The sequence below is a fragment of the Folsomia candida genome, unplaced genomic scaffold (genome assembly GCF_002217175.1).
Source record: "Folsomia candida strain VU population unplaced genomic scaffold, ASM221717v1 Fcan01_Sc021, whole genome shotgun sequence".
Classification (NCBI taxonomy): Eukaryota; Metazoa; Arthropoda; class Collembola; order Entomobryomorpha; family Isotomidae; genus Folsomia; species Folsomia candida.
Genome location: NW_019091213.1, coordinates 1,410,685 through 1,437,634, shown reverse-complemented (window position 1 = coordinate 1,437,634; position 26,950 = coordinate 1,410,685). Strand labels below are relative to the sequence as shown.

The window sequence follows — 26,950 nt, the reverse complement described above, 5'->3', positions numbered from 1 at the left end:
GTAACCGTAACAGAAGAGAGAGAGAGATGTGAATCCATTGTGCCGAGTTCTCAGTATCTGCTTTAACGTTGTAAAATATTACTCTAAAGTCTCATTTTACCACAGGGGCTCTCCTTCTCCTTGCACAATGGTGGATGTAATAGCTGTAAAGACTAGCAATAAAACTAACGTAAACTAACGTAAACTGTAAAGACTAACTATAAAAGGTTGCCTGAAATAGAGTACTGCTTGGGGTAAATTGTCATTTGTGTTAGTAGCATCAGTAATAAGTACGTAGTAAATTGTGGTATGTACATCCACATTGGGGCAACAAAAGATATTGAGACAAATGAATGACGCCCTTGTTAATGAGCGAGTATAAGTTTTAAGATTAGGTTATTGAATTAAGTTGGATGAAATGTTAAGTTGATTTAATTTTCATAGAAAAAGAAGCTCAGTCAGACCAACAATAAGATTGTAGAAGATAACGCAGAGAATAATAAACATCCGGGACTGATTAAAACGTGAATAATTCATTTCTTCTTGAACTTACGAAAACGTTTGGCCAAAATATTTCAAGGGATTATTTTTGTCGCCAATTCTCTGCACATGAAACAAAGGTTACAAAATTTGTCGTTGTTCTTCTTAACTTCATACATATGTATTTGTTCCCGAGATGCTACTCTGAGTAACAATAGCACATCCTGTCAAACTCTGATAATAATTCTACTTGATATCATGATACATTCCTACGATAAGCTCAAAATAAGAATAGGATCCATTCATTTGTGTTCAGAGCAGCATTATTTGATTCTCTTTTGTTTCATTCAATCAACTTATATTAGAACCGGAAAGATAACAACATATCTACAAATACGGAGGTAGTTTTACAATGCACACAATACAAAATTTAGTTACAATATAGATTTTCATTCAATCTCAAAATTAAGACCGAATTAAAATTGGAAGATTCACGAGCAAAAGTCTCATTCTTCTTCATCTCATCGCAGCAGACGGTCCAGTCTCCTTCCTCGCTCACCAGTTGCCCCGACGACGACCCGGCAAAAGTGCTTGGCACCTTTTTCATCTATCTTTTTGACTGCATGTGTTCGAATATTTTTGTACAAAAAATAAATAGAAATATAAAGTAAAAGACATGCCTGTGAAATAATAATTAAGTTTTGGTGTAAATAAAATGTGGCTGTTCGGAATTGGGAGAAAGCAGGACAGCAGCACGAGTCAACCTGTCCAACGTGAAATTTCTATCCGGACCAGAGACGGGATTGACGAGCAAGGCGAATCCGTGACCTTATTGGGGGAGACGAGAAGTAATGGTTATGTGACCACTACAACTACCACTTCGAGACTTGTTTCGTCATTCAGACAAACTCTGAACAATTCCTTTTCGGGGTTTCTATTCCGTGGGGACAGCTCTTCCGCAGGCGGAAGGGGATGGTCTCTTCCTGATGATGAAAGTGTTTTGGGTGGAAATGATGGGAACTTAAATGACGATGGTGCCAACCAGGAGGATGAAGATAATTCGGACTCTGATTCAAAATCTACGAGTTCTTCGTTGTCCGGGACGAAAAACAGTGGGAATCGGGAAGGAACTAATAATGGGAGAATTAGAAATAGATCTTATTTGTCGTATAATCGAGAACCGTTGGATGTTCGGTACGTATGTGGTTTGAAATATTCATAATTAATTAATTATTATTGTAACACAATTAATACAAATGAGTTTTAATTATGTATATTTTTCATATTTGTTCACCAATTACTGACTTGATTTGAATTATTCATTAGAGTATGGTCCAGCGTCACCAGTCCCGGATTTACGAGCAGAGCGGTGCAACAAGCCAACGGAAACGGAGTGGAGGACGTGGCTTCAAAAAATCTGAGAACGTTTACTGGAGGTCCAACCATCAACCGAGCCTCAATGAACAGATCGCCAAACTTAAGCCTGCGATTGGGAGAACTACCGACTTCAACCTCGCCAAGAAGGAAGACATCTGCCATGATCAATTTCCCGTCGCCGAATAAAAGCAGTTTTTCTTTCAATCGATTCTCCCGAGTTCATAAAAGGGACGTGAATGGAGCCGGGACTATTTTCGTCAAGCTAGCCCCCGTCGATTTAAAAGGGCTTCCCGTTGCTCCTATCCAAAATAGTGGCCTCTATTCCTACAATAATTATTTCGATTGGGATGACCAGCAGCAATACGGTAGTTACGGTCCCTCAATGGGAATACTAGGAGGAGAAATTCGTTCAAATTCCCCTACATCGCCTGGGTTAGGTGGGATTCCCTTAGCACAAAGGTTTAGTCGGCTTGGGTGGCCTGATAAATATCCTTATCCAGGAACAAGTAACGGACCTGAACCACCTTCAACTGGATATATGGGAACGTATCCTATACATCCTAGTATTCTTGATGCTGGTGTTATGCACAATCGAAAGAGGTGAGGTGTTTGTACACCACATAAATAAACAAATGTATTACGTTTTAAATTTCAAGGCACGATTAAATTAAATGTTATTTATTTTATGCACAGGGGTCGAGATCTTGACGGCAGCGTTCATTCTTCTACAATAGCAGACCCAATTGATAATCGGGCCGGACCTTCAAATTCAACTCCAAAATCCTTCACGAGTTCTGGAAACCAAAATAAGTTTACAAAAAAAGTAAAATACTTGACCGGGCAAGACATTGGGCATCCCTCGAATCGCTTCTTCTTAAATTATGACGTATACCGCGATCCGCCTACTGGAAATAACCTCATGACTTCGAAATCCATCCTGGAACAAACGAATCAAAAAGAGAAGCGCTTTTTTCCTGACGTCAGTCCAATAACGTCGGCTGCAAAGAGGACAAAGTTATCCACCAACACCCCATTGAGTGGAATTCGTAAAAGGAAAGTGGGTGAAAACGGGATCAGCATAGTAGAAGTAGAAGATAACGAAACTGCTCAAGATCCTAAATCGAAAACTGGGAAATTTTGTCATTGTAACGAGTGCTATGCGGAAGCGGCTGGAATTTCCACGCAGAATAATAATGTTATACTTGCATCCCCACCAAAATCGTCAGCTCAACTGCCAAGAAAGACTGTAACTTTTGAAGCGTCTCCTTCTTCTAAAATGAATACTTCTTCCGTTCTCCCGACTTATGACCACATGGAGATGACCACGCCGGAAATTATTATACGGTGAGTGTCAAATAAAGAAAAGAAAAAATCACATTTTAATTAATGTAGTTAACAAATGCTCATACTTAATTAAAATTACAGTAGGGCTACCCAGCCGACACTCATTACAAAGGAGAAGTATGATTATGATCGAAAAAAACGTATTGAAAGATTTAAGCGAATTTTGGGATTAGAACCGACTAAACCAGCAGAAGACGGTAATTTCATATTTCATAGAATAATTAGAAATCATGATTGAATATTATTATTGAGAAATTTAATACATCTTTATTTCAGATCAACAACCTATGGATGAGATGGACGGCAATGCTAATAAAATTTCACCGCTGCCAACCCTGGAAGCTATTCCACCTACACCTGCGACATCCACGATTTCATTGTCGCAACTAGTCACAGGAGCCACGACCACATTAACTTATACAGCCAGCAATAATGATTATGCATCATCGTCTACCATCGTCAGCGAAGCGCCCAAGGTCACATTTGGTGCAGCAAATTTAATCCCGGCTTCTAACTCGGTTGGCGGGACATCAGCGGATGCTTTTGATGCCAAATCAATCCAATTTATACAGCCAAAACTCGACACAAAGACTACAGAGTTGATAAAAAATGGTATTTAAATAATTTTTTAAATAAAGTCTTATGTAGCTAATAATATATTTATAAAGTATCTATGTGCAATTTGAAGACGTGTTGTTATTTGTATTTTGTAACAGAAGGCACTGGAGGATTCAGTTTTGGGTCACAGGCAACGACTACCGTTGCAGAACAATCCACAATGCCCCCTCTTCCCGGATCTGCGCCAGCAGGCACTATTAGTCTTGGAGGATTCTCTTCCACTCCGACGACAACATCAGCGCCGGCAACTACTAACAATAATAGTTTTGGCGGATTCTCGTCTGCTGTACCAACAACATCGGCGCCTACGTCAGTGTTTGGAAGTGGAACGGAATTTGGTGCTGCAGCTCCAACAACAACGACAACTGCATCCTTTGGTGGTAGTAGCGCAAACGCCGCACCACTTCTCACGTTTGGAAATAATAATCAAAATCAAGTCCAGGCGTCTACCGCGGTGACGACGACAAGTGGGTTCAATTTTGGTCAATCTACGACAATTACCACCACTACAAGCGCACCATCCAGCTCGGCATTTTCTTTGGGTGGGGGACAAAATAGCATCAATAGCATTACACCATCCAATATATTGGAATCGTTGACCCCCTCATCGTCAAATACTACAACAAACAACAACAATATTTCTGGATTTGGCAGTTCCACTTTTTCCTCATCTGTCCCAGCCTTCGGATTATCTGCACCAAACCCAATTTCACAACCATTTGGTGGGGGAAACTCGACTACTACTACTACGTTAGCATTTGGCTCATCAGCAGCAACGAATTCCAACTCGGGTTTCGGTGCCGTAGCCCCACAAGCAACAACGCCGTACCAGTTTGGGCAAACTCAATCTCAGCCCGCATCAGCCAATGGAGGTTTTAACTTTGAACCAGTTGCTTCTGCAGGAGAGCAACAACCCCCTGCCTTCCAATTTGGAGGAATGCCTCAAGCCAGTGCAGGTACGGGTACATTTATTGATTTGGATTAAATATGATTTTATTAAGAAATATAATTACCGTTTTTCCATTAGATCAACAACCCGCACAACAATTCACAACGCCCAGCATTTTCGGCTCTGCGCCGGCAGCTACCAATAACAACGCTAGTTTGGGTGGATTCTCGTCTGCTCCGACTTCGACAACAACCTCAGCACCTCCTGCATTTGGATCCACTACGCCCATGTTTGGAAGTGGGGGAGGATCAATTTTTGGTTCGACAGCTTCACCTGCATCGATAAATCCATCATCCTCCGTGTTTGGCAGTGTTAATACGACGACTGGCGGGTTTGGAGATGCCAATCAAATCCAGACTACAAGCCTTCCAACGACTGGTGGGTTCAATTTTGGTCAATCTGCTGCCACTAGTAGTGGACCATCGTTTCCTTTAGGAGTGACAAATCCTATAGCGAACAATAACAACACTTCTGGATTTGGGTTTCCCTCATCTGTCCCAGCCTTTGGATTACCTGCATCAAGCCCAATTTCACAGACATTCGGTGGTGGTGGAAACTTGACCACTCCCACTCCCGCATTTGGCACTTCAGCAGCAACAAATACCAGCTCAGCGGCAACCCCACAAATAGCAACGCCGTTCCCATTCGGGCAAGCGCAACCTCAGTCTGCAGCCAATGGAGGTTTTAACTTTGAATCGGCTACTGCAGGAACGCAGCAACCTCCTGTTTCCCAATTCGGAGGAGCACCTCAAGCAGCCGGTGTGGGCATGTGGTCAATTTATCCAACCAACAAAGTAATAATTAATCCATGATGCCATAAGTTTTAACTTTTTTTTTAACTTTTAGGACTTTCTGGGGGATTCAACTTTGCATCACAAGCAGCATCAACAACTCCAACGGCTCCTTCTCCTGGTGGAAATATGTTCAACCTTGGACAAGCAACAGCACAACCAAGACGAAGACCCGTGCAGCGACGATATCGTTAAAATCGTACAATCTCCCTTACACCATAACGATTGATGACAAATTTGATGAAAAACAGGATCATGAAAATCAGAATATTGGAATGAATAAGTACATGCGTTGCGTCAGTACCAATAGAATTTACTCTGTACACCAAGCCATACAAAAATCAAACTAATTTTGACTAATTTTGTACTCTATAAATCTGAATTGTCTAGATTATCCAAAACGATTATTTTATAACAATCTTCGTGTCCTTGAGCGTCGTTGTGAGATGAATGAGCTCGATAAATTTGATAGTATAAAGTTTCTGAGAAGGTGGGAGCACGAATTAAATAATAAAAACAGCTACGAATCAAGTAATATATTGTACACATTTACATGTATGTGTGTAACTAGAAATATACATAGGTATATTAATATTAGTATAATACTACATTATTACGTCATTGGTGTAAAATATTTCGCTATGGTGGAATGTGAATCATTGTGATATTAATCTCGCATAATCGCCAAAGCTTTATACATACATATATATTTACTCGCAGTCGCTAAAAAATGTATTTCCACCATATGCTGAAATATTTTGTTCCAAGTGGACTAAGAAACGGAACCTAGTGAATAGTGATTAAGAGATTTCTACTAAACATACATAAATACAAACCATAAATTATTTGATTACTTATCCTTAGCTTAAAAAAATGCTTTATCATGGCTTGTTCAGTTTTTTCAAGAATTTCCGAGTTCAAAACTTGAATTAAATTACTTTCAACAGTGTAATCTGTTGTTTTGCTTTTTGTGATGTATGACTTATTTACAATCTACCCCGTGTAAACATGTCGGTTAGATTTGTTCTCAATTGATAGAATATATTTGATAATTGTTTTGTTTATCATGTTTTAAATCAATCCCTTAATTCCCTTTATAATCCATTCTACATATATTTATAATTGTTACTAAAAACAATGAATGAAATGAAACGAAAGAACGGTGCCTTTAATTTATTCGCACGTGTACTTCCTCCTATTTGTATCTCTTATTTGTATTTAAGAAAAAGTCAAAGCAGTCGTGAATTACTCTTAATAAAAAAGTAATTATGGTTGCCTTTGTACAAATTTGAAATTTTCTATTTCTGTGTACAAATTCATGTGTGCATCTCGTTTCTGTTTTCTCTTACTACTCACATATTATTATCTAAAAGAGTAAGCCATATATATTCTACGGAATACTACGGATCGGATTCTCATCCCAATCTAAGTTTGCCTACCATGCAAAAGTTGCTATCTAGTTTTAGCTTAGAGTTGGTCTGGTTTGCTGCCGGGTGGCATGCATAAGAAAAAACAGGAAGGGAAATGGTGGGAGAATTCGCAGTTCATGCTTTGCTTTCCTTCCTCCACGAAAGACACCAAGTATTCTCGCATGTCAGTTTTACTCAGTCGGTTTTCAGCATTGCAGGGGAGCACACGATGATAATGGGAGGACAGTTGAGTCGCTTCTTGGTCGTCGTCGTCGTCGCAGTTTGTTACCACGCACCCCATCCAATCCACTCCTGTACACATAAAAAGAAAGACACTTCTCCCAGCTAACCACACTTTGGCTTTTAGCAGCATCACTTCTGTGCCGTGGATGGAATACATCCTTGCAGAGTCGAAACTGCCAAGGTTTCATCCTGCCAAATACTTTACACCAACTTGGTCATCCGTTCTTCTATTATCCTCTCATTCTTCCATTGTCTGTCCACGTCCGTGCGGGTTACTTTCTCCACTGATTCCTCATTCACAGTCTGATGACTGAATCCACCATTTCACCACCAAAGTCCCCTTTTTAAACGACTCTTCTCCTACTAACGTAAAATTGCGACAAAACCGAATTGAACGGATATCCCCTCCTCCTCCCCGCGTCTATAGGTAACTAACTGTTTGCCAGTGAAAGTGAGAGTGTAACATGTAAATTAAAGTGCAGTTGGGGACGAAGAAAGCAGGACTTTGCGACACGACATCGTGGTGCGATGCAGTAACAGCAATACGGAAAAGGGTAAGTATATAAGGATACATACGTATGTTGCACTATTGCATTCGCCTCGCGTCTTATGCAGACACGATATTTGGCTGCTTGGCTGCCTTCTTTACAAGTTTCGCTTTATGCGGCGGAGGAAAGTTCTTGGTGCAGTGGTCGTTGTTCGTAGTGGAGTAGCAGAATTGGTTGGTGCATGGTGGGTTGGCTGGAGGAGAAAGTGAGAAGAGAGAAAGCAGTCTCAACCTTGTAGTAACCGAGCCCACAATCTCTTCCACAATCATCCAATCTCATTCTCAAGTGAGGAAAATGAGACTGATCTCTGAAAGAAGCATTATGATCTGGACCATATAGTGAATGGATGAACTTGTTGAGTAACCACCACCACTTTTGCTCCCGGTCTCGCCCTCATTAAAATTTGAGAGAGTGGGAGAAAAAGATGAGACCAAAAGTATAAAAAACGAAGCGTAGATAGTGAAAGTAAAGTGGACTCTGAATTCTCTTTGATTGTGACATCAGACCAGGGAATCCTTACGATGGAGACATGCTTACACTCTGAAACTATTTTCTATAAGACGTTGCTACATCTCTCACAATTTAAACTTTATCTCCGGATTGGGTTTATGATCTCTTGAGAAATTGTTTTATTAAATAAATCACCAAACCAGGACCAATATTGTCTTTAGACGACTCTTGTCTTATCTTTATTTTATTTTATTCTTTTTTCCACGACTTCTTAGAAGAGAAAGCCCATGTTGTAAAGTTATTGTCCTACTCGAGGCCGCCTGCTTCTTCTTCTTGATGGCACATATTACAACTCGTCGTAGGCGTCCCATTTTACGCAGTTAATAAAATATGGAAGAAATAGAGGAAGTAATGCGAAAAAAAATTTCACAATACTGGACACACAGCGAGAACGGAGGAGGGAGAGAAAGTCTGCTGCTTTCACCAACTTCATGTCTGGCCTCGTTCTTCTTCTTCTCTGTGGTGGTTCATAATTCCGTTACTATTGAAGCAAATCCAAATCCATGGCTTACCCTTTTTCCATTCTCCAGCCAAAATACGTTACCCGCATTGCATTACTTACTCGGTGCACTCACGGCCATCCTTCTCTGCTTAGCTTAGCTTAACTAGTCCAATAAGAAGCAGTTGTTGTTGTTAAGTGGAAGAAAGGGGAATGAGAAGAAGAAGAAATGGTGTAGAAATTCCTTCGTCTCACTCTCCTCAAGAGTAGTTGCTATTTAGCCGTGGTGGTTGTGGTTGCGTGAGAGACTTGGGGAAAATACTCGTATGTTGTAGAATGCAATGTGATGATGCAGTGATTGCGAAACTCTGCATCAAATCATATCTGTCTGTCCATTCTTGGCAGGCCTTGCTTCCCTTCACCCAGAGAGGACTAAATATTTCGATTGGGAAATGTAGAATTGACCAACATAAAGAATTCATAGTGCGTCCGCTGGGATGGAATTTGGAGCGGAAGATACGCTGGTTTTGTGCACATGCTGTGTATTGTCTCCCTTCGCAGATAAAATTACATAATGAATAAAGTGTATGGTGTAGTGCTGGTGGTGCTGGTGCGGTGCTGGGTGAAAGCAAGTGGATCAAGTAGTCGGGGGCTTTGAAACATTTCAAGGCTTGGTTTGGCCTGTCCGGGTTGGTTTTATGTATATATGGTGGAGAAAGAAGAAGACAAGTACAAGTTGTGGTTGAGTTGCTGCTCAAGGAAATCCTAAGATTTATAAATTGAGAAAGCGGATTGGGTAAGATTGCGGGTTGTGAAGGAGCACAAAGGTTGTGGAAAAGATCTCTTGAATTGGGATATATGTATTTATGGGACCAAGAAGAAGTGAAAGTGGAAAGACGTGTCCGTCCACGTCTTTCCACGGGTTGGATAAATGCGACGATGAGTGCAGATTCTCGGCAAGGTTTTGATTTGATCAAGTGTTTGCAATAAATTACACGCAAAAGTTTTGAATATTAAATTGTGGCTAAATTTAGTTTTAATTAGAAGAGTTCTTCCCAATCTTGGGAGAAAGTTTCTTAAAAATCCTTCAAAGATTTCACCCTAACGAATAATTTTACCGGATCTAAAATTGAATTGATCCCTTCATCCCAAATTAATCATCGCGTAGCCTTTTGAACGCTCGCCTCATTAATTCCTTTGCTATTTTGGAGGAACAATAAAGGATGATGACAAGACTAATTAGCCAAGTGGCTGGCAAACCCGTATTGTTACGTATGTAAGCTTGTGGCTGTGATGTGGTCCTTCTCACCCACGTACATACACAAAACCACCAAACTCCTGCGGTTTCATAGTCCATGGATCTTCATGGTGTAACAATAATGACGTATGATTAATTTGTGTAAGGCCGAAGATCCAAACAATGCATGGCAATTACTTACTTATTTACTGCGCTGTGTAGGAGGTCCATCCAGAGTGAAAGTCATGATACATTCAGTACAGGCAGACCCACATATATACGGCTTCCTTCCTTCCCATCCATTAGAGAAAGCCAACGTGGATGGAGTAGTGGATTTGGAGGAATTTTAGCTCGCGTAGTAGTAAATACAGAGTGCAGAAGAGTATTGCAGAATGCTCATGCTTTTTGCATGGGGAAACAAATTGGGTTGGTTGGTTGGTCGAGGAGTTGGTAGTTTTTGGTGTATCACACAGTGCAGTGGTGGCCGCCGGTAATGCAGATGTTTAGCCGGTCTGCTTTCTCTTTCTGGGCTTTCTCCTCCTGCTTTCTTTCTCTTCTGCCACTGCTGCTCCGCGATGTGCCAGTTCATACGTAGTTTGCCTTTTGATTTGGTTCCGTGTCATCACAATGCGCCCGTTTTTTCTTCTTCCGTGTCGTCAAGCAATTCACGTTTTCATGTCCTGTTACGAATTCCGATGTTTTCACGGACATTTTTTGTCTATGCCTACGTTCGTGCTAATAAGGCCATGCAGAAACTGAGGAGGTCTGCCCACCGACCGCCCACCCGCCAAGCAGAATATATACATAAGTAATTTTATTAATTTTCAATCGATGAAAGATTGTATACGCCGATTAGAATGTGTCAAACATGACAGAATTACTTTTGTTGATTATTATTACGCAAGAAATTGTGTTTCTCCTCGGCATTGAACAAGTTTCATTTAGCTGACTGTCTGCCACCTTATGACATTTGGTTTTGGAACGATTTGGGCAGCACAATAGTAAATTATGCAGTTTGTTATGTCAATAGTTACCTCGCGGCCACCACTACGACGATATGTCATCGATGTAGTTGAATACCAATATTCCCAAATTCTCCAAGAAATATGTATGTGCACACATACATACGTGGTTCATCACCGTTTACGAGAGGTTGAATTAGTAATAGGCGAATGTCGCATACTTTGGCCATGTATAATGGTGCACTACATTACCAGTGCCAGACCAGGGGCTCGGTCGGTCGCATTTATCCAACTCTTCCTCCTTTCTAAAATATCTCAATATATTGTTTTTTTAGTTATTTAAGAATAAAGCCAAATAAGTCTGAGTCTGGTTGTGAGAAATGCCACGTGATACATCATGAAACACCTACTTTTTCATTCCAATTTCCAATTCCGACTGTCTACCTGTCTCTCAAAATAAAACAATAAAATTCTCACTCTCACTCTCGAATCGGATTGGATTAGTTTTCAAGTCTTTAAATCCAACGAAATTTATTGGATTCCTGACCCGAGGTGATGTGAGGAATGTGTTACGGTAATCCGCTGGGATTAAGACTTATCGACAAGTATCAATCTAAAAAAACGCCTTTTCACTGGACAAGTGAGAAGGAAAAATTATCCATTCCGGGAAATAGATCAAACCAATTTGTGAGTGTTTCTCCGTCTCTTTATTACAAAAAGACTTTCTCCTCTCCACTTTTGTATCGCTCCTCGTGTGTATCGTATAATGTGATTTTATGCAACGGTGCTAATAATACTTTCCACAGTGAAAGTTGATAATTGTTAAACGTATGTACCTTGTTTAATTGCATTAATTGTGCCGATTGTTATAGTTAATTGCATAGATTAGTGAAACCCCTCGTGTCCTGCCTGTGCTGTACTCGTCAAATTATAAGATATTTGCCATCAATGTGTGTACCCATCCTTTATGACATTTGTTCTTCCTTTATATACATATGCTGACTTAGAATAGTGATATATGTATCATAGTGCTAGTTACTAGTTGTTCTTAGTTCTTGTTGCATCGATAAGATGAGTAATTACTTGAAAATGCCACTGGACGAGGGTGGGAATTCTGCTCCTACGACGACCACGATAACCACACTGGCCACACCCCAAGACGATTTGGAGGAAGGAGACGCATTCGACGAGACAAAGTCACTCTTGGCCACGACTACTTTCCGCTCTCGGAAGAGTAGCAGTAGTAGCAGGTTTGTTTAATTAGTGACGATTAGATCATCACTTGCATGCACACCAAAGCCCATCACTTAATACTTATCCATGGGCAGCAGTAACACTGCATCCCCCTGTCAATCACCTCTTATATTCTTGAATGTCGTCTTTTTTGGCAGTGTTCCAGGAATACTCGCGACATTACTTTTTTTATTATTCGTCACAGAATTGATCCATATGGTTTTTTGGAGTATCGATCAAAGTCTCTGACCACATAAATAAAAGTGGAGGAGGTGAACAAAAAATGGAATCGTGGTGTCATTCCGTCCGTAGGTTGTACATACATTCAGTGCGATCAGTATTTGCACTTTTCTGCTTTTCCCACAAAAGTTTCACTGAGGGAATAAAGTAAAATATATGGACTTGATTCGGTCAGGTACATAGCTGCGTAGGCATTAATAAAGCGGAGGTTGAGACATTATTATGAACTTATTTGACATGACTTCATCTCAGCAGCGTGATCAAGCTCAGAGTTTAAAAAAGTCTCTGGGGTCACATTTTTTATATTACTTGGAGGCACGTACGACCACGACCAGCCGCTTCATTCCCCTTCCACCCACCGACTCTATTACTTTGCTCAAAGTTCCAATTTCCTCATAAATCAATTCATTGCATAGGGCAGGAAGGCAGGAAGGAGGCAGGCAGGCAGGTGGCATTTTGAAAGTCAATAAGAAATTCCTTTATTCAATCAATTATTAGTTCTTGTAAGGGAAAAGGTGAACCAATATTCGAAAGCTTATTAAGTACTGCATGCGTGCTGAGTGAATTGCTCAATTTGAGGAAAAAATCACTATTAAAAGTTTACTTTGTATGAATGCCTATTCAACATTCGGTTTAATAAAGTAGGTCAAGTTTTCATAATTTTTTGCATGTGTGTACATATACGTATATGTGTAAAGGAAGCATTTTTTCTCGTGAGCCAAGAATAAATTGCATCCTGCAAACATATATTAAGTTTCTGAATATTAAAATGTTATATGTACGTACGTGTCGCCAGCAAAACAAGGTTCAGCTGCCAACAAAATGTCTTTGAAGAGTTAAGAAGGTTAAAAAAAGTTAATGTTGAGTGAAGTTTAAGGTTGATTTTTAACTCCATCCATTTTTTTTGTTTAAAGAATTTATAAGCAATTAGGCTGTAAAACAATTGGCATATTTTTGTGAATTGGTAAGTTGTAGTTTTTGCACGGACAAAAACCCAGTGCAAATTATTAATTTCTTTAAAACGCAACAAAAACTTTAGAGTGGGAAAGTATTGTGATTTAATTTTGCATGAATCGCCTCAGACTGGGAACGGTTGCGTGTCTGACGTACGAAATTAACCGCATATGCACGCACACAACACGTCCATGCATAGCATAACTGACTGGACTGAATATTGAACTATAAAGTGTGTGCATAATTCAGGCAATTTGGTTTATATATTTATACACATGTCAATTTAACTACATATGTATATTACATAAATATTTTGGCCAATCCTAAGCCTGCTTGTCTCTCAGTCTATCATTATTACGCGAAAATAACAACATTGGAAAGCATGGGCGTATGTATGTAGTTGAAATCTAAAAATATGAAAAAGTTATATAAAACAGTGAAGAATCCATTTTTTTGCCCTTTGGAAATTCCATTATTTCTTAACCAGGTCCTATTAGTGGCCGTTGATATGATCGAGGGGAGCCGTTTCTGGAGCAATTTGCTTCCTAGTGACATTCCATTTTGCCTCGATTCATCATCAAACCTTTTACCTCCGCACCTCACCTCATATGCAGACGACGAAGGAGCCATCAACAATTCCGACTTTGCACAATATACTACCAGCCTAAAACACATGTACATGCTGCCGCAGTCTCTCGTGGAACATTTCGCTAAAAACGCAACATTTATTATAACCAAACTCGCTGCTTTTTTGCTGACCCGACGCGCTTAGGCTGGCAGCAGTAATGTATCGATCTGTTTGACGCTTTTATTTTGATGCAGTTAACTTAACGCCTGCCTGCCTGTTTGCCTCCTTGCGTCCAAACTGTATATGTCAATCGCCCTTTACTCCTCGTCAGGTTGGAAACTTTAGAGGAAGAAAGTTGTTAAGTGAGAGAAAGGAAATGTGGTGATGCCATGCTATGCTTATTCGTCTGCATAAATTCTCGGGTGTAACCTTCTGTGCCTGACTTTATGCTGATTTCCATGCCATTCGTAAGTCTCCAGGTCGAGGTCAGCTGAACAAAGTGTATGTGAAACTCGGTACGAGAAGGAGAAGATTGAGAAAGTTATCTACAACTTTAAAAATTGCAAATGCTTCGAAATAATTTTGTCGAAGGTCTCATTTTCATTGGTGGAATCCTCCCTTTCCTTGTAACGCTGCCTACTGTTACATAATTCGGTTAGATTTAAAGATTTATTGCGACTACAAAAACTAGGCTGGCTGAACTGAAATAGCGGCAACTATTCACCGGATGTTGGAGAAAGTCAGATTCCGGCGCAGCAGTTTATTTTCACCTTCGTCCACAAATTCTGTATGCCATTCCGTCTGGACTGCTCCTTTCTTTCGTACAAATACATACATACTTTCGCCCTGCAGACGGGCTAAGTTTGGATTTGAGGGTTCTTTTCTTGCCTGAGAATTGGCATTACACGGTGCGCTATTTTCCTTATTTCGCATATATCCATGTATGTAGGCATTTCCACCCGGAAAGAGAGAGAGAGACGTCAGGGTGAAGGTTTAAAGTTATGTCTACAATTTCCCATTATGCAAATCCAACATGGATTTAAATGCCCTCGCTTACTTTCCATCATGTCACATTTACAAAGTATAAACAAATGGAGGGGCAGGATTTGCCAGCATAACAACAATTTGTCAAATTTTGAATAAACGTTGCGTATTCATTCGGCACGAAGTGAGGAGTGAGATACAAAATAAACCTTTTATTTTTTTATCATGGAAATTTTACGGCTGTCGTACATACAGCCTCGTCATTAAATAGATCTTGATATTGTAATGGTTATGATGGCATGGCATAAAACTGCCACAGCCACTTCAGATCTTGCAGATAGGAACGAGCCACATACAAGATTCCCTTCCAGTGGTGGTGCCTTTAACGATAACGGATTGGGTATTGGGCGAAACAAGACAACTCCCATAAATTTATTGGGTTGTGAAAGTTTGCTAAAACTCGCAAAGAATCGCCGCTGGTTATAATAGAGCCGGTTGTGTCAATTCCATGTGTCGTGTCTTGATTTGGATCGAACACCAGGGTTCGTGCCATGGCTGCAGGCAATAATAGTATAGTATCGGGTGTGGCACAATGTTCCTAAACTACAATTAGTCCTGCAAAGTAATTACGATGGGGTTTGATTTTTTTTCGGGATAAACAACTTTCTCTCATGCAAATGGATGGACGATGGGGTGGCATGATTGAGATAACTGAAATCAGGCAGATTCAGCTACTCGATTTGTTCCAAATGAAACTAATCATGTTCAAAGTCAGAGGATAATTTGGTGCATATAATATATAGCGTATCAAACCTTATAATGGAGGTCTTCCAGCGTATGCTCTCCGATTTTGACCAAATTAGTGTCAATTGATCACGAATTTAATTATAATGCAATTTAAAAAAGACATCATCTCCCAATGATCACGTTTGGCGGAGATATTTGCATCCGAAGAGGAGAAAACGGGCCCTAAAGTTGACAAATTTTACACTTTCCAAATTTACTGAGCGTTTTCGGATGCAAATATCTCCGCTAAACATGCACCTGAATATTGACAGATCGTGTCTTTTGCAAATTTCAAATTAATTTGCACTATTATGTTTGGTCAGAATCGGAGAGCATACGCTGGGAGACCTCCATTGTTACTTTGCCTGGTTTGATGTCATAGTTTCGCAATCTGCTCGAGTCACCAAATTTGTCCTTTATAGACAGAAATATCCCTACTTCCTGTTTGCACCAGATGTTGATTTGATCCCATATCTGCCGAGATTTGTATATTAGTTCCACCCAAGTGTGGAATCCCCGTAATAGCGAGGGAGTACGCAAAGTGTCCAACTTTCTAACTATGCTAATTAAACTTTTGGCATACTTTATACTCACCAGCCATTAACATTAACATTACAACCGACTCCATAATCACACTCGTTCGCCTCAGATTTTCATACGGATTTGGAGCAGTTTCCGCGGAGAAAGTTTTGCATCTGCAATGATACAGTTTAGCAAGTTTAGGTTTAGCGTGCACCAAAGTAAATAAATATCCCCGACTGGTACGAGTACTGTAAGTGACGCACCATGAGAATGAGAATGACACTTGAAATTAAAGTGGGGAAACTTGTTACGAGAATAAGTAGGTGATTATAGATTACCACCATCACCAGTCCGACTGCCTGCTACACCATAAACTTTTATAATGTCGGATGGGTGGATGGATGGGAGGGCATTATTAAGTGGTGGCAGCTGCTTATTGTGATCGTTTTGTCCGTCTGTCGGTCTGTCTAACCGGCCGTGGGCAGAAATCTCGAGAACGTCTCTCAGTCTCTCACCATAATCATACTCCGTTTTCGCCATTGTGCTTCTAATTTTTAGTTATCGAGGTCGATAACCGGGTCAATCGGACCACCCCACACAGTGCCAGGGGAATGGTGCAAAATTACATTTAACCTTATGGGGGGTCATTTTAAAGAACTTTCACTACAAAGTCAACATTTTTGACCTCCGGCTAACCCATGACCGTGAGTACGAGGTCAATGGTCACATGATTTTCATGTGGTATCATTTTACGTTTTACTATATGACGCCACCTTTTTGTATTCGTTGACACGATTTTATTGCTTTCTCTGCTACACTCCAATCCAGGATCAGGAAGAATGGCAGTTTGGACTGGATCGAGAAACCCATTGTAGCAATTTGTGAGAGAAACCTCTCCTTCTGTAACTCTAAGCTCTTTGATTATGTAGTTTGCGTTAGTTCAATGATTTGGAAAAGTTGGGAATTAAATTAATTCGTTCAACTTGAAATATACGGGATTATTGCAATTTTTGAACGGTGAAAGCAGGTCGTGACAAGTGAGTAATGTTGTTGAATTCGGCCAACTTTTTAAACGATGATTTATCCGATTTCCCAAACACGGTGGTACATGAATCAATGTCGTTATGTTCTTATGGAAGGAATTCCACTGCCAGGAATCCCAAATTCCCCAAATACATTTCTACTCTCTCCCTCTCACCGTCACGATAAATAAATACAAGGATCTCAACCATAACTTCTCTTCGCAATCAAAGTGCTAGTGATAAGGATGAGGAGGAGAAGCAATAAGTAGTACAAACCAAAAGTCAAGTCCCATCAATTAAACATGGAACGCGATGAGAATTTGGCCAGAAATCTAACAAGACATAAAGCAAATGTGAATTTATGGCCCACTCAGGATGAATAAATCAATACTTGGAAAAGCAATTAATTGCATAGTTTTCAGCTTTTAGCGGAAGCTACCAAACTTGCAATTCAAATCATTCATTCAAATACGACCGTCGTGTCACAACCATGGTGACATAATCAGCAGAGGGCGGATATGTATTTATACTCAAGTTTTTCATTTGATGACGACTGACAGGCATACTTTGTGGGTATGTTCCCTGACTCGCATAGGTCACAAAAGTTTCAAAATATTTATATGTATATTGTTACATATTTCTAGGTTTCAGACATGTAAATATACTTATAAATATTTCTGCTATCATTTAAAAAAATACATCCATTTTTCAAATATATATTTTTTTAAATACATCCATTTTTCAAATATTTTTTTTAAATACACATATTTTGTAAGTATTTTAACGACGTTGGAGGAAATTTCTATGCGTAAAGAAATTGGAGAACATAAAATACAAACTTATGAGGCAATTTTGTTTCGTCCTTTTCGTACATGTTTAGTAAATATTTTGGCATTTTTTCGTAAATATTAAATACATATTTCAGCAATTTTTCGTAAATCCATATCCGCCATCTGATCATCACGCTTTCCTTCTCAAAAACGAAACCTCGACATACATATTCCTTGTCCTCCTATATGCAAATTGCTCCCGGATAGGGAAAAGTCAGAGAGAAAAAAAAATCTTTTCAAAAATTCATGACACCCGACATTTTTAGGAGTCGAGAGCCTTCCAGCAATTTTCTCGTACTTCTCTGTGCTAAGAATTTGTTTAAAAGTGGCAATGCGACTGAATTTTCTTTCTTTCTTTCTTATTCCGCTCTCGTCTTATTAAGAGTTCCGCTCTTGAAGAGGATGAAGAGGTGGTGTGGAAGTGGAAGGCCAGGAAAATATTAAATTCCACAAACTCACAACGTTTGACTGCGGATATTGGATTTGTTATGGTACGACAATGTTATCTCTTCTCCATGTATGTACTGATAAATAAATGGGATGTCACAATTCCCCCATATGCATATATAGCCCAACAAGAAAATAGCATGTTTATACTGACGACGACGACGAGGTTACAATTTTGAATAATTGACGACACCACATGTGCCGCTGCTGGTACTAACAAATCTATAAATCAATCTCTCCTTGTTCAGCACATTTTCAATGTTATCAAATTATTCCAAATTTCCATCTCCAAACAAACCCTGTGTTTTATCAACAGGCACATCAAACAATGCGCACAGCCCTCATTTTCTCCCTGCCTGCCTACAATCAAATTGTTTACGAGGGGTGGATAAAAAAATATCTGCAGGACGGAAGCATGGGAAATGCATCTGATAGCAGTTCAAGTGGTAGGTACGTAGGAAAAAAGACAGGCGCACAATATTCTGCAGATGGAAAAATTACTATTATTGTGAATTCATTTCATTTCAACGCGAGAGAATCAAGTTTGAATTTATCTGGTGTACGATTCACTGAGCTTTTCCATTCCTTCTTTGATTCTCAGCCAAGTTCTCGTAATACCGTGCGAGTGTATGTACATACATACGTATTTAGCAATTCAGTGGTGGCATGGCATGGCATGGCAGAAGCGGTGGAAAGCCAAGGGCGAACTGCCAAAATTCCTGGCCTGCTCTCTCACAAAAGAAAGATCTGATCTAACTTTGCAATCGTGCCCGTGCTCTTGACACACTTCGCCTTACACGAACGAACCAAGTAAAGTACGCGTAAGTACGACTGCAGACCAGCCATGCAGCATTAATATGTAGTTTGGTTAGTTACCAGTTTTACCTACGTACGACATGCACAAAGGGGGAAAGGTTGATGTGGAAATCATAACGTGAAGACTCTGTAACATGTCAGGCACAGATTTCTCTTAATCTTGAAACAATATACGCATTCTTTGCTGAAATTTGTACGTCTGGATTACAGAGGCAAGAAAAATAAACGGGGTGCTGGATGGATTTCCATCTGGAATTATTTCGTTAGACCGACATGGCCAAGGTTCAAATCTAGAGAGGAGATGATTGCTGAAGAAATTTAATATGACATGGCCAAGTGCGGTAATTAAAAGTAATGAAGATAAGTCGCTTATCTTGAGGAGACGGGCAGCCGTGCATGCAGTAGTTTTACAAGTTATCTGTACCTATAAGGTTTCTTCCTTATTTGATAACTCGCAAGATTTTTTTAATTAGTTTTAGGGCGTGAGTATGAACACAAAATAGTGAATTCTCCGAGCACGAGAATGGGATAAATGTCAAACACAAGAGTTTTTGCTTGGGCCGTAAAATAATTAATGTAATAAATCATTTTTGAAGGATAGAGTTTTATTTTAGACACGTGATCTAGAGAAGCGGAGATTAGTACGCGAGAGTATGTGGTACACGCAGTAGTAGTGCGAATACATAATATGTTTGTACGAGTGCAGTGCTATGGACGGAAACTTGCTTACATAATGCTGATTGTTGTAATGAAGGATGTTTATTAATTAGGATTATGAATAACATGACATCCGGAGCTGTCACAAATCCATTTGTGACAAAGCCATTTGTTAATAGGATAAATGTTCTTTATTGGGGAAAGTTGGTGGGAGAAAGCGTGAAATATTAGTTCACTTTCTCCCATGATTTCAAGTAAGCGATGGTTGTAAAAGATGTACAATTATAGGCACGCCTTTTACTTCGCTAAGTATAAGACAAAAAATCTCTTAATCGATCCATTAAGCTTAGAGTGAAACCATCTCTGGTTTTCTGAGTAAAGGTCCCTCTGCACTTTTTCAGTTGGAGAAAGCATCAGAGAAAGCACAGATAAACATCTCTCCTTCGTCGCCATCATCTTGATAAGATAATGGCGACCATGTCTTGTCGTGCTTTTTTATTCCTGACGTGGTCAAATGTCTCGCAATGGTACTGCGTGGTACGGGAATAATCCTACTTACCGGAAAAAATAATCAGCTTACACACTTTGTTCTCACGCTGTCACCACAAAATCCTAATGCGACATTGTCTATTTATTCTTGCTAGAAGACAGCTTATTTCTAAATACTTATGTACATACGCTTCAACCTTACTTTTCGGGATCATCAGATTTTGCAAAGTTTTCGCTAATTACGAAACCCGTTATTTTTTTCTCTCTCGTGTACAGAGCACCGTTGGCATGTAACGAGGAAGGTTTTGATGAAATGGAGATATTCCTTCAAGCCGACACCTCGAACGATGGGGAGCTCACGAACGGGCAAACACCTCACCCATCACCTCTTCCAGGAGCTACAACTTCCAGATCTCAAAACACACCTGGGCTCAGGTACTTAAGTAGTAATAAGTGAAAATTGCTTTAAAAGTGCCATTCAAAATCTCATTTATTACTGATTTATTTTCTTTTTATAGATACCGAAACCTGGGCAAGAGTGGTCTTCGCGTCTCAAATGTAGGCCTAGCTACATGGATGCTGTCTTCTGAGGACCCCGAAGTGGCCGAATCCGTCATAACGCTTGCCTATGATAGTGGTATTAATGTGTTTGACTTATCCGAAGCGTACTCCGGCACTTCTGCGGAGGTCGAGCTGGGTAAAATTATCAAGAAGAAAAACTGGAGAAGGACGAGTTTCGTCGTGCTGACCAAAATCTACTGGACAAACAAGTAAGCTCAAATAACAGGTTTATTTATGTACTCGAGCCATGGACAAAAGTTATTTCTCTCTGCAAATAAAATGATGTCAGTTGAGAAACAAGCCTGTCTCTCACCAGGATGAATTTGTTCCTTGGCACATTTATTAAATGGGACAAAGAGCTATACAAGCTTCTCAAGTTGCAGTACGAGTTGTCACACAGATTGATGTGACATTCTGAATTTTTCCATTCCTTTCAAAAAAAAAATTTAAATTCCATCCGCCCAATTCCAGTCACGATGTTATAAAGTAACTGGAGCAAATTGAATTTAAAACAAATCCCACAGAGCGTACGGATGATGAGGATGAGACTGTTACGTACATACATATTCGTCGGGAAAAGTAGGGCCACGCGTCGCAGAGTCGTCCGTGTAAAGCAGATATCTGCAGAGAATTAGGTATGTTAAGGCACCCAGAGGACCTTGACGGAGACGAGGCTGTATAAAATGGGACTGTACAGTTTACAAGAATTGAACCAAAACTGTGGCATCCTGTACATGTGTGAACATTACTAATCCGAAGCAACGTTGGCTAATCAAACATCACGATTTTCAGGTGCGAGGAGAAAGGATTATCGAGAAAACACATTATCGAATCTGTGAAAGCATCTCTAGATCGGTTACAACTGGAATTTATCGACGTAATCGTCGTCCACCGAGCAGATGGAAGCTGCCCCATGGAAGGTAAATACTGAAGTAACACGCAATAATATAACCAATCTCGCCATCCCAGCACACCACACCACACCACCCAAAATAAAGACATGTATAAACAAACAATAGAGCATTCTCTGCAAATTGTTATTGCTGCAAATTCACTCTAAAACCTTGTGGACATTACGTATCATGCATGTACATACATACATATGTGATGGTGACTAATGGTGTTTTGTGTATATTTACCAAAATGCCCATCAATAACCATCACGCTACCGATCCATTATCCATATGACAATCATCCCTCAACATTTTATGATCTATTACAATATGGGAATAAATTATTCTACTTTTTTTCCCCTCTTTCCGCTGAGCAGAAGTGGTACGAGCCATGACCTACGTGATAAACCAAGGACTCGCAATGTACTGGGGAACTTCAAAGTGCGTTGGTCTTCTTAATGTCAACTTTGTGAAGTGTCCGGCAGCATAATATTAACTTTTTTTGTTACTTATCAATAGATGGACGCCGACGGAAATCATGGAAGCGTATTCCAACTGCAGGCAGTTCAACTGCGTGACTCCCATCATGGAGCAAGTCGAATATCACTTTTTCGCCAGGTATCTACTTATAAATGATATTCTATAAGAGAAATATCTTTGTATAACTTTTATAACTTTATATCCTTAGAGAAAAAGCAGAACTGTACATGCAAGAGTTGTACAACAAAATTGGTAAGAAATTAGTGCAGCAGGCAGCCTCTTACTCTTCGTGTTAATTAAATTGCGAGATTTCCCTGCATCACTACATACTCAATCTTGATAAGAAGAGTTTCATAACTTAATAATACGAACAAGATGACGGTTTGTGTTCAGGAGTTGGTCTGATGACGTGGTCCCCGCTGACAATGAGCTTCTACAAAACCTTGGGAAAACAGACGGACGAGACGATGGCCTTATCCCTGCGCCCTTCTTCCTTCAAGGTAAGAAGACCCTCCTGCAAAGACATCTCTACTTTTTTTAACCCATTATTGCATACGTAATATTGCATAGTAGAAAATAAGTAATGCATGACAAACAAAAAGACAGTGAGGCAAATTGACTCAATTATTTCGGTAAATTATTAAGGCAACACTAGTTCTTAATTAAAACTGGAGTCTTGCTATTACCAGAAGAAATAATCCTTCATGTTGAAAGAATGTGAACCACATGAAAGAGAAGATGTCTGTCTGAAATACTTGAAGGAATTATGCTAAGCTCTGCATTAATGGAAATGCCTTTGTTCACATATGCAAAAGTCGAATAGTTGGTTGGTCAGTGGTGTGTTACAGCAGACTAAACTCTTCGATAGGATAAAGTATTTACTTAAAAGGTGTCGTCTCCTCAAGCCCGAATTTTATGCTGTTATCCTTAATGAACTTTGATGCAGCTGTGTATGAATGAATGTAGTGCAAATCCTTGCCTTGTAAATACTTGTACACCTCCCTAATTGCAAAAGGATTACGTGTGGCCTGCTGCACATACAATTTTCATTGCCCTTCTTGCAGAATAAATACCTTTCACAATACAGTTGGAATGAGGAGGAGACTGGATCAGGGAAAGCTGAGGTATTGTTGATGTTCCTCAAATTCAAATAAACTATTTTAAGTAGAATTTAAGCATGACATGGTTGGCCGAGTTTAGTGTTACGTCTTTCTGATGGTAATATTTAGTAAGTTGTTTGTTGAAAGGAAAGCACAAAATAAGTGCTGCATAATGGCCTTATATAAATCCTTTTTTGTCCATTTGAATTTTAAGACCGTTTAAAATTCTGTTGCTCAACCGAGTTTTATTTTATGTTGTTCATCTCACAGTCATAAACTTGTGTGAGGGGAAAGCACTAGTTCTGAATGAAGTGGGGAGTAAATAGCAGCGTGATTTTATTGCGATTATTCACACGACGACTTTAAAATATGAAGGACTCTCAGGATCAGTGTATACACTTGACATTTGAAAATTGGCACTGCGTAGTGTGCATAGCATCAGCAGCACGTGCACGTATACATGTCTGCACATCCTGTAATTTTGGTGTGCTCAGGAGGCAAAATGCGACCAACCCTTTTCGTGTAACCATCAATTAGCTCCTTGGTGAAAGTAGCTTTCACATCTGCACCACTGGAATCCGTATAGCTGCGTATCAGCACATTTCTTTAGATACGCTATCGGTCACATCTGCGTCTTCTCTTTGGTCACAATTCCTTCATTAGAGTGACTCAGCCTTGTCATGCAGCAATTATGTATGTGTGTGCTATCTAGGTCGTTAATAAATTAGTCAACATGAGTAGATTTTTAATGGCAGGTTTCCTAGAATATAATTACTAATTGAGCATTCCATAAATAGAAGTAGGTAAGGGAGTATTATGCCTAAGTACTTTCACTCCGGTGTGAAAATGGAATTGTAGTAGCAGTCAGTCGCAAACTGCGTCATCTTTCAGCAGTGGTTTTTATCATTTTTATGTCCTTAAATCCGAGTGGAATTTGAGTCTAATGGGAACCGGAACGGCGGAGTGAGGGCAGGATTCGCAGTTGGTGATAATAATACGACGAAGAGAGAAAAGAGTAGTAAAAGTGGAGTGGAAAAGAGCGCTCCTAAATTCCTCTTAATCTTGGATTTCTGACCCCAAAGCCTGACCAACTCTGTCTGAGAGACCAACAACTCTCTGTTTTTACATCTTTTGGCAAGATTCCTTGGTAAAAATAGAAGGAACCGGGGAGAAAGTTACCTTTGACAGTACTGTTTGCGTGCTGGGTTCGTCAGGTAGAGAAAAATTGCCACTTCTCGCGAGAGTCAGGATCAGGCACAGTCTAAATTTTCTTAGGAGAGAAAGCAACATAAAACTTGGGCAAAGTCTGGGGTGCCCATTATTTCGAGACTTTATTACTAATTCAGTAGCAAGATTGGTTCGGAAGACTATTACGGAAAAATGGATGGGCACTGGATGTATCATCAACATAGATCTCCGTTATTAGATTGTTGTGATGTGTTGGTCTGTCGGATAGGCTTGTTAATAATAAAAGATTAACTTTAAGTGGGCATGGTGTACAGAAATAAAACACGAGTTTATGTATGAGAACACGCTGGTTTTGGGCTGGATTCCTTTACTAAATTGCACTTTTTTCTCCAGGGTTGGAATCGCGACAGGTCCATCTCCTCTGAGGAAACGTACAACCAAAAGAAAGTGACTCAACAAAGGATAAGCCGTGAAATTGCGGAACTCGCAGAAAAATATGGCTGCACCCTGGCTCAAGTTAGTACACGTATTTATATTTTAGCAATCCTGACATAATTTTATAATGACATAATATTTCAGTTAGTGATCAGTTGGTGTTTAAAGAATGACACTTTACACTGCATGCTCATCGGGCCGACCACCACTTCCGAGCTTATCGGATACTTGCAGGCATTACAAGTAAGGAGAATTTTCCACAATTTTCTATCCCCATACAAAAATACTTGGATAACAATAAAGCTGAATAATATTCCTGTCGCAGATAATCCCACGGCTCACTTCGACAGTGATGAACGAATTAGAGACTATTTTGGACAATAGACCCGTGGTAAGTTGGCTTCGTAGAATTTACTGCCTTATTTCACCTATCACACTCTTCACATTTTTGTACCACAATTTCGGAAATTTAACTTACTTTTTCAGCGTCCTCCGATGATTTCAACCCTCGCATTGACCTTGAGTCAAAGATGACGCTCGCTGCCCACCGTATCAGCATCTTTTCAACTACAACTGCAGACCAACAACAAGGAGTCGAGGTCCAAGTCGTCCCCCAGTCCCCCGGGCGGTGGTGGTGGGTGTGGTGATCAACATCAACTCCGAAGGTCCCTTAGTACAGGTAGCGTCGAAGCAGCGTCGAGGACCCCAACCCAACCACTGCACGATCATCGACAACATGACCGCGTCGTCAGTTCATGGAATAACCGAGTGCCCTTTTGTCGGATGCAATGAGTCATGAAATAAGATGCACTTATGCATATTTCGTGGTGCTGTTCGTTAAGAGTTACATACATAAATAAATAACAAAAATTATGCTATGCAAGATTCTCAATTATCAGTATGAACAGGTGAAAAAATTAAATAATTAGGCAAGAGTTTCATAAAGACTTCCTTCAGCGTGCTACATATATCAGTCAGATACACACGGTTCATCATTATGGTGCACATACGGCAATTTAATTTTCTTGGTATTTTTTCAATATTGACGATATTCAACTTCCAACCAGCTCATAATTAGATATTTTTTACGAATTTCGTTAAATGTACAATTTATGAATGACGGTTATTTAATTGAGAGATTTGTCTCGAGGTTTTGGACGTACGAGGATGATAAGTTGCATAATCTACACCCATTCTGACGGGATACTTACAATTAGTTAACGAGACGTATTGTCATATATTCACGCAAATTACCTGGATTCTCTACCAACTCAACAATAAAATGCAGTTACCTTACAGTTTACATACCTTATCTAGTACATTATTTAACTTTACTAACGAGTGGATCACTTCAACACTTACGATGATATAAAGACAGAACAGAAGGATAAAGTCAAATACGTACATACGTACTTATTATAGGTGTTAACTAACTTTTAAAAGTCAGTCTTATCTCAACTTCTCAAACGTGGCTTATGCAGTAGAACAGTCAGTCAATTCGTATTTCTATTTTAGATGTGTCTCATTCATAGATTGAAATGAATAAGTAGCCAGGTTCCAAATAAATCTCAATCTAAATGTATGATGGCTTATGTTATAATAATCTCGTTATACAAAAATTACCGTACAATAAAATCGACATACTGATGTAAGTGACGTTTTCTGTGTGTGTATACCCCACATTAATTAAATTTATAATGCACAAATTATATTTTGTATTTCAAATCAACAAAATCTGGCTTCATACGCGTATTTAAATAAAAATAGGTTTAAGTGCATGGGAAGTCCTTGGACTCGAGATTTCGAATGATCACGAGTGACATTACGAAAATTGATCATAATTAAATTTCAATTAATTT

General features: G+C 39.6%; 2 protein-coding genes across 5 annotated transcripts; both read left to right on the top strand.

Moving 5' to 3' along the window:
• The first annotated feature begins 982 nt into the window (after positions 1-982).
• LOC110858484 (mucin-5AC) lies at positions 983-6,832 on the top strand. Of its 2 annotated transcripts, none has more exons than XM_022107287.2 (8): positions 983-1,653; positions 1,786-2,436; positions 2,530-3,180; positions 3,262-3,377; positions 3,457-3,792; positions 3,897-4,754; positions 4,826-5,512; positions 5,594-6,832. In XM_022107287.2, the coding sequence occupies exons 1-8, from the start codon at positions 1,175-1,177 to the stop codon at positions 5,731-5,733; spliced, it is 3,918 nt and encodes a 1,305-aa protein (XP_021962979.1). In that variant the 5' UTR covers positions 983-1,174; the 3' UTR covers positions 5,734-6,832. The 2 variants fall into 2 exon arrangements, with proteins under 2 accessions (XP_021962979.1, XP_021962980.1); XM_022107288.2 differs by having other exon boundaries at positions 986-1,653; positions 4,826-5,506.
• A 303-nt stretch (positions 6,833-7,135) lies between these two features.
• LOC110858339 (voltage-gated potassium channel subunit beta-2) lies at positions 7,136-26,747 on the top strand. Of its 3 annotated transcripts, none has more exons than XM_035858810.1 (13): positions 7,136-7,744; positions 20,711-20,869; positions 20,953-21,204; positions 21,788-21,915; positions 22,266-22,329; positions 22,408-22,506; positions 22,577-22,620; positions 22,762-22,868; positions 23,433-23,492; positions 25,050-25,172; positions 25,236-25,334; positions 25,417-25,482; positions 25,578-26,747. In XM_035858810.1, the coding sequence occupies exons 2-13, from the start codon at positions 20,748-20,750 to the stop codon at positions 25,623-25,625; spliced, it is 1,212 nt and encodes a 403-aa protein (XP_035714703.1). In that variant the 5' UTR covers positions 7,136-7,744; positions 20,711-20,747; the 3' UTR covers positions 25,626-26,747. The 3 variants fall into 3 exon arrangements, with proteins under 3 accessions (XP_035714703.1, XP_035714701.1, XP_035714702.1); XM_035858808.1 differs by lacking the exon at positions 7,136-7,744 and adding an exon at positions 11,726-12,136; XM_035858809.1 differs by lacking the exons at positions 7,136-7,744; positions 23,433-23,492 and adding an exon at positions 11,728-12,136.
• The last annotated feature ends 203 nt before the right edge of the window (positions 26,748-26,950 follow it).

What these genes read in the sequence shown, in the direction of transcription:
- LOC110858484 (XM_022107287.2), top strand. Translation starts at nt 1,175, where the DNA reads ATGTGGCTGTTCGGAATTGGGAGAAAGCAGGACAGCAGCACGAGTCAA. An exon ending in ACGCCGGAAATTATTATACG is followed by an intron (nt 3,181 to 3,261) that starts GTGAGTGTCAAA and finishes TTAAAATTACAG; the next exon opens with TAGGGCTACCCAGCCGACAC. An exon ending in ACCTCAAGCAGCCGGTGTGG is followed by an intron (nt 5,513 to 5,593) that starts GCATGTGGTCAA and finishes TTTAACTTTTAG; the next exon opens with GACTTTCTGGGGGATTCAAC.
- LOC110858339 (XM_035858808.1), top strand. Translation starts at nt 11,958, where the DNA reads ATGAGTAATTACTTGAAAATGCCACTGGACGAGGGTGGGAATTCTGCT. An exon ending in CAAAACACACCTGGGCTCAG is followed by an intron (nt 20,870 to 20,952) that starts GTACTTAAGTAG and finishes TTCTTTTTATAG; the next exon opens with ATACCGAAACCTGGGCAAGA. An exon ending in ATGTACTGGGGAACTTCAAA is followed by an intron (nt 22,330 to 22,407) that starts GTGCGTTGGTCT and finishes ACTTATCAATAG; the next exon opens with ATGGACGCCGACGGAAATCA.